The 7914-nt window shown below is 41.5% G+C and overlaps 1 protein-coding gene across 1 annotated transcript; it reads left to right on the top strand.

Moving 5' to 3' along the window:
• The first annotated feature begins 396 nt into the window (after window positions 1-396).
• On the top strand, window positions 397-7690 carry nrtn (neurturin). Its single transcript, XM_021603676.3, has 2 exons — window positions 397-725; window positions 4243-7690. Exons 1-2 carry the CDS (start codon window positions 509-511, stop codon window positions 4659-4661), a joined length of 636 nt encoding a protein of 211 aa, XP_021459351.1. The 5' UTR covers window positions 397-508; the 3' UTR covers window positions 4662-7690.
• Window positions 7691-7914: the final 224 nt, after the last annotated feature.

Genomic DNA, 7914 nt, shown 5'->3' with positions numbered 1-7914 from the left:
AGTATCCCATTGGTCAGCTTGTGTAACCTCCCTCAGAGCTGTATGCTGACTGCAATTCCCTGTTCACTTTTGATTAACTGAAAGGTACAAACAAAAAATAAAGGTGATCGGGGACATCTTGCATGGGTTGCCGGGATTGAAATACCTATTTTTATCTGGGCAAAACCACACTTAGAAAACCACACTTAACAATCCACACCTGTAAAAGAGCCACTGCAGAATGGGCTCGGCAGAGGGACAACACATTTTGTTGAAGGCAAAAATACTTCAGATGACATCTTGAGAATAAGATCTGTTGAAATGAAGACCACTAATAATGAGAGGCTCGTTCCACTGTTTATGGTAGTGGGACTGTGAAACATACTGTAATATGTCATCAGTTGCATGAAGTTCAACACCGAACATCATTTTATGATGTCCGGTGTTGCATTGAAAACATTCCTCTTAACTAACTCTTTCCTTGTGGTTCCTTGTCTTTCAGAGTGTCAATGCTCCTACTTATTCTACGATGAAGTTATGGAAGTGCGCCGCCATCGCCTTGACTCTCTGTGGAGCAGCACTGTCCCTCTTCCTCACTCGAATCATGGTTCCCACGCCACCGCATCACATCCCCTCCTGGTACACGTCTTCGTCGCGGACGTCCTTGTCCTCCAACTCCTCCCTGATCGGCGGCCGTCATCGCAAAGCGCGGTCGGTGGAAGGCGTTGGCAACATTTTGACAGAATGTAAGCAAAATGGTTATTTTCAGTCACCAACTTCTTTGGTCCAGATGTTCTGATTGGTTTGGATATTCTCATTGACCCTTGCTAAAGCTCTGATGTCATTGGTCTGTGAAGAAAATGTTGGGGTGGAGACCAGTCAAGAGAATATATGCTTTGTCACCCATGTGTTGGTGTCAACAGTAAATTGGATAATTCTCAGCCAATCTGAGGGTCACCATTAGTGTCCCTTTACAAACAAAGCCACGGTACATCTACTGACAGAGCATGACAGCATAGCTGCCAACCGCAGCTTACAGACAGACAGGGTAATCAAATCAAATGTGATGTCCAGAGAGCAGATAACTCCATTAAGGTCTGGAGCGTCATCTCAAAATCCCAGAAGCATTTGCACTTTGAGGGTGATAAAACACCTGTAACGTCCTGATATGGTTTTAGAGGGGATGCAGTATTCATGAGAAAATGTGACATAAAAGATTCAGCGACGTAAAATGTCAGTGATGGTCCCGGGGTATGTCCGTTGGGATGGAGATAAGAAGAGTTTCAGATAGTCCCACTAAGTGAGTTAGTGGAGGCTAGAGAGCTAACATCCCTGGCCATGTGGTTGAAGAGCCTGGTGTAAAGACAAAATGTACACACTGTCCTTTTGGCTTTGGGCTGTACATTACTTTGGCTTCTCGTTATCACTCATCCGCTGACGTCATTCTATTTTCAAACTAATAGAAAGTTGGCTGCGAAACTGAGCGTAACTGATTGGGAATTTCTCTAAAAGTCCTTTTAACCAGACCGAAACTTTCTATCCAGTGTCCTTTTTCTGGCCTGGACTCAGAGTGTGACTCTCAGACCATTATTCAGATTATCCAGTAGAGATTTTCAAGGCCAGGTCAAGTGTAAAATCAGCTAGCCTAATCACCTAATCTGTGATGCTACTGCCAGGGCATGGGGAGATCTTCACACGAAATAAATGACCGAATTTCCAACCCTTTACTTTGTGAATGCAGAGAACAGCGAAGTGTTAGTGCTTCAAGAGCACCATTGATTACAGAGTGTCAGTCAGTGAGCCAGGCTAATACAGGGCTATTACTGTCCATGTCTTTCAAGTGTCTGAGTTTATAGGGTTTAGGATTTAACATGCCCCCTGGTGCTGCAAAAGACCCTGAGCCTTTTAAGTAAATGTTGTGTCCTGGAGAGGATAGAATGAACAGTTAATTACAGCTCTATCTAACTGGAGAACAGTACGGTGACCCTAAGGGGCAAAGTAGAACAGAATCGTCAGACAGAAAAGCATTGTTTTCCATGATATCTAAACCTCTTGTGAAGGAAATACCTGAAAGTATCTTTAAAGGGGTAATCTGTGATTACTAAATACATTTTTGGACTTTTAAATGAATGGTATATATGCCCATGGATTCTTAAAGAATATAACTTGGAAATGCCTCAAGACCTTAGTTCAACTAGCCAGCAGCATACCACCCTGCATCCCACTGCATATATACCAGCAGCATACCACCCTGCATCCCACTACTGGCGTGCTTCTGAAGCTAAGCAGTGTCACCCCTGGATGGGAGATCAGACGCTGCTGGAAGTGGAGTTGAAGGGCCGGTAGGAGGCACCCTTTCCTCAGGTCTAAAATAAAATGTCCTAGGGCAGTGATTGGGGACATTGCCCTGTGTAGGGTGTTGTCTTTCAGATGGGATGTTAAACAGGTGTCCTGACTCTCTGTGGTCTCTGAAGATCCTGTGGCACTTATTGTAAGAGTAGGGGTGTTAACTCTGGGGTCCTGGCTAAATACCCAATCTGTGTCTCATACTATCATGGCCACCTAATCGTCCCCAGCTTCCAAATGGCACATTAATCTCCCCTGTAACTATTCCGCAGGTTGTTGCTGTAAATGACAATGTGTTCTCAGTCAACTTACCTGGTTAAATAAAAACTGTTGAACCCCAAATATAAGCCTATTTTTCTCCATTGTTTGTAAACATTGTCATTGTAAAGAAATACTGTACAGCTGCAAAACATCTTGATCTCATGGTCAGTCCTTGCATCCATATCTCTGTCTATGAATTGGAGAGTGGTTACATTTCTCCTGCCCCATCCCTCAGCTCTTTACCAAAACAGAGCCAGGTGAACACTTTGTTATTGTTTGAACTGCAGATCGCCCCTTTTAATTGAAATGCATATGTTTTGGTATTTGGTAATCCCTCTGGCATGAGGTTCTGGATCAGGTGTCCAAATGCACTGGATACGTTTCAATGCGCAACGTACATCTCACTCCACTCCTACACATCTGGGGAACAAGTTTCATTGACTCCTAATGTGTTAAATGTGCTTATATTTAACATGTGTAAACTTGGCAAATATAGTTCAACAAAGACTCAACCACCGGTGTACCAGCCAAATTGCCATGGTCTGAAAGGGGATATTCCATTTCTATGGACTGTGCAGAAAATATGACTTTCTCTGTCAAGTATATAGCTAGCAGCTGGACTGGAGCTCAATATTTGCACAACTGACAACGGTTTAACTTTGGAAAAGGCTCATGTCACTCCCAATGTATGTGTGCATGTACAGCATGAGAGATACTATGTCCACTCTGAAAAAGTCCTTGGACTATCAGTTTTTGGAAGAAAAAAGAAGACGTGGTTCACCAAGCCAACGATCCGTGCAAGTGGAAAGGATGAACATGTTTCAGTCGTTTGCAATTCCTCTCTACAAACTGAGGGAAGTCTAAAGCTAGCATTACATAGGTACTGTTACTGACAAAATAAAGGAAACATGAGTAAATGAGGGATACAAAGTGCTGTGTATTGAAAGCAGGTGCTTCCACACAGGTGTGGGTCCTGAGTTAATTAAGCAATTTAAACATCCCATCATGCTTAGGGTCATGTATAAAAGTGCCCAGTTGCTCATTATTTTGGCTACCATGACTAGAAGAGATCTCAGTGACCTTGAAAGAGGGGTCTCAAAGGAGCATAAGGGGTTTAAAAGGGTGTGTGTGTGTGTGCCTCAGTCACCAGACCTCAACCCAATGGAACACTTATGGGAGATTCTGGAGCAGAGACTGAGACAGCGTTTTCCATTACCATCAACAAAACACCAAATTATGGAATATATTGTGTAAGAATGGTGACGCATCCCTCCAATAGAGTTCCAGTCACTTGTAGAATCTATGCCAAGGCACATTGAAGCTGTTCTGGTGCTTCTGGCGGCTCGTGTTGGCCCAACGCCCTATTAAGACACTTTGTTGGTGTTTCCTTTATTTTGGAAGTTACTTGCATATTCCAGTACATTTCACAGGTCCAGGTGATGCAGCTATTTTCAAAGCCACATTACTAGTACTTGAAAACCTGTACCAACAACCGTATGGATCTTTTAAGTCTCGATTTTCCAAACTGACAATGGTTGAGGCTGGGGTCTCACAGACATTCTCAGGCCATGCTGTGTATTCAACAGATTGATTGGACGTTTCTAATGGTTGTATCTTCCTCTAGCCTAACACCATCTCTTCTTCTCTTCTCTGCAGTCATGCACATGTTCCAGAGCTTCACAGAGGGGGAGCTGAAGCAGATGATCGGGACTCTGGTGGAGAAGAAGGCACGGCAGGAGGCCAGGCAGGAGGCCAGGCAGAGCAAAAGGACTAAACGGGCTAAGAAAGCATCAAAGCCATGTTCCCTGCGGGAGGTGGAAGTGACTGTCAGTGAGCTGGGTCTGGGCTACCACAGTGATGAAACGCTGCTCTTCAGGTACTGCAGCGGGAACTGTAAAGCTAGCCGACGCAACTACGACGTCATACTGAAGAAATGGACGAGGAAAGGCATCTCAAAGAGGGAGAAGAGCCCGTGCTGCCGGCCCAAGGAGTACGATGACATTTCCTTCCTGGACAACAATAACAGATACAAGACGCTCCATAACTTTTCTGCTCTGGCCTGTGGCTGTGTATAACGCCTCTATAGCCATTTTGATTTCCCAGATACTGTGTCGAACATGGGAAACGCAACAACTACTGCTACAAAATCAAAAACAGGAGTACACAAGAATCGATCCCTACAGTACAATGCCAGGGAATACGGACATTTAAACTACTACTATTTAAGACTGTTAATTTTGTGTTTGTTTTTAAAAGACATCAGCAAACGTCTGTTTTGCTTTCCTTGCCTTTCATGGGATACTTCTCTGTCGGTTGTGAGGGTAATATATTATATGACCTATGTGTCATCATGTGGCAATAACAGTTACTGCAATGATTTGCTGCTTGATTGTGGACTATGGAGCAATGGCTCCATTACCTACATGTGTACAAAACACCAGCTGAGGTATAACTAGTGCATGCTCTATTGCCAGTCTGGTCTGATACCACACTTGTAAAAAAATTTCAGAAACGAGTTTGTAGGAGTGTGTTCATGGAAAATACTAGAATAAGCTAGCGAATGCAATATGAAGCTTCCACAGTAGGCTTCCCCACAACGTCTTGATCTGCACCATTAATAAGGCATGAGATATCACTAAGGCAAGTCCAATGGAGCAGCAACAACAGTACAGGAGACTAGGAAAGACGAGAGGGCCTGGAGAAACATGGCTTCGCACAATATATAGTGTGTCATTCCTTCATATCACCGGTAATGACCTAAATAATGAAATCTCCAGCCTTTATCAGTAACCATGAAAATCTACCTCATTTATGTCGAACAATAATGGAAAACAACACCCAGTATAAAAGAACCGTAAAATGTTCTCCTACTGCTTCCTCTGTATTCATCGCTAGAAACAGACTGAAATAAGATATTTTAGTAGTAAATACACTAATGACTTGTATTGGCATAAGAGGTTGCAGGGTAGAAAAACAACCACAGCCATATGCGTGTTGCATGCATTCTAAATGGAGCCTGTATGGGTGATTTAATCTTAATGACAGCAGCTTGTAAATCAAATGGAATGGCTATGGCTGTATAAGCCCTTTCCCGGAAAACAGAAATCCAACAGAAAAACAACATGCTATCAGAAATCCCTATCCTTCTGCAGCAAGATCACTATAAACTCATCAAATACAACCTAGATGGTAGAGTAATGCAGTCTTGTTTGATCATCTAGGCAGAGTGGTGCATTTACTGGGTGACTGCTGCATCGTAAACGTGACTGCGAGAGGGATTGTGCTTCAGTCTTACCCTGAATTAGCCTCCACAAATCCATACCATTTGTCCAAATCCCACAATAGACTACCCTAATCCACTTACCTCCTTTTTAACTGACTTGGCCAAAAGCACTGAGCACAAAATAGAGAAATGCAAGCCACTCTGCAGCGCTAACAGCTATTTTTAGACACTACATGATTAGAGAACACTGGAGACCTTTTGAATTAACCACACATGTGATGTTACCAGGTTTGATAGCCATACATGTTTCGTTCAACAGTCATTTTGAAAACAAAATAGAAATCTTTCTCTTAGATTAATTGTGGCCAAATATACTTAGAATAAATAACCTTATCGTAAAACACATTGAACAGGTTCAAGAGCAAGACAAAAAAAACTAAAATGACATGAGTTCAGAAACAATCTTTCATACTCAAAAACTGTAAACAAATCATTTTAGACTGAGAGCTGCATCGAAATGGTAACTTCATCCCAATGAGCTATTTCACCTGAGCATCTATAGTATAGTGAGAGGTACAGTAAGGTTTAAGTCTGAAACCAGTGGAGATACCTCTTAAGTTAAAACCAATCATATAGTTAGAGCAGAAAGTTAATTAAAGGCCCATGCTGGCGTTAAGCTAAGAAAACAGGCCTCTCCAGCCCAGGACCATAATAGCCTCAAGTCTAAATGTGCTTAAAAACCAAAGTATTCCTCCCTTTCTGAATAATCAGTACACAGACACTTGCTGTCCAGATTAGCTGTAGACTGCTCCTTGCATGTAGAGAAATTAGTATATCTCTGGCATGTTACAATGGTCCACATTGTTGAGGACGTCTCAATCAAATAATTAAAGGGATAGATCAGCCAAATTACAAAAGGACACGCTGGTTTCCTTAAACCTGTAAGCAGTGTGTTGACAAGGTACATATGACAGCACAGCAATCCATGCTTTGTTTCCTAATGTTTCCTAATGCAAATGGCACAAATTCCATTCAAGTCATGTGACAAATATTAACATTTTCCAGGTATCATGTTCAAATCATCTAAGTGGCTTTGTTGAGCTTCACAATCAATTTCAGATACTTTCGAATTATTTGGACATAATGCGCAAAAACGGCTTACATCGGTCCCATGACTTGAATGGGATTTGTGGCACAAATGCTAAAACGTTAGCATTTGGAAACAGGGCCAGGGAAACTAAACCAAAGCATGGATTGCTGTCATACCTTGTCCATAGACTGCTTACAGGTTAAGGAAACCAATGTTTAATTTTGTAATTTGGGTGAACTATCCCTTTAAGTCTTTTTTGAAGGACAAAAATTATGTAATTTATTTTTGCCTTTTCAAATGGATGACAATTTAAGAGAAAAGAGCAGCTAGAAAAACAAATTGCTGTCTTAATGTTGATGATATATACTATATGTATTTGTCATTATATATTTTCATAACCCTTATATTTGCCATCACGAATTACTAAGTCTATTCAGCACTATAATACAGTATATCTATGGGTTGAAATTCCCTCAGGTTTCCTTAGTTTCCTCTCGTTACCTCCCTTGAACTCCCTCTCAAAATGGGAGGGAAACGTTTGGGAAATGACAAACACCCTTCAGCTCTGGCATTGTTGGACTACGTTGACCAACTGCAGTAAAGTTGATGCAATGCATCTGTATTATAGATCATGTATATTTATTGGAGTGTAAGTTATGGTTTATTTATTTAGATAGCATCATCGAAAAAGAGAAATGTTTATTTATTGAACTATTGGTGCCAAAGTGGACTTTACATGTACGATATTCTACATATTATGACCGTTGAATAAACTTAAATCGGGTTCAAAATATAACATTGTATGTTGTTCTTTTACAAAGTCTCACTGAACGATCCGAGTGTATCTATTATTGGGTCAGTTACAAATCATGGTTCTAAATCACACACAATGGTACACATATGCCAGAAGCTGATTTTCAGATTCTCCATTGGCAATGTGGTGTAGGATATTGCATAACTGTTGCTAATGAATGAGCATCGTGACTCATTGAATCTACTTGTCTGCATTTCAGGT

Source organism: Oncorhynchus mykiss, chromosome 5 (genome assembly GCF_057628025.1).
Source record: "Oncorhynchus mykiss isolate SJ-2025 chromosome 5, ASM5762802v1, whole genome shotgun sequence".
In the NCBI taxonomy this organism is placed as follows: Eukaryota; Metazoa; Chordata; class Actinopteri; order Salmoniformes; family Salmonidae; genus Oncorhynchus; species Oncorhynchus mykiss.
Note: the sequence above shows the minus strand (reverse complement) of the source record. Positions and strands in the feature narration are given on the sequence as shown.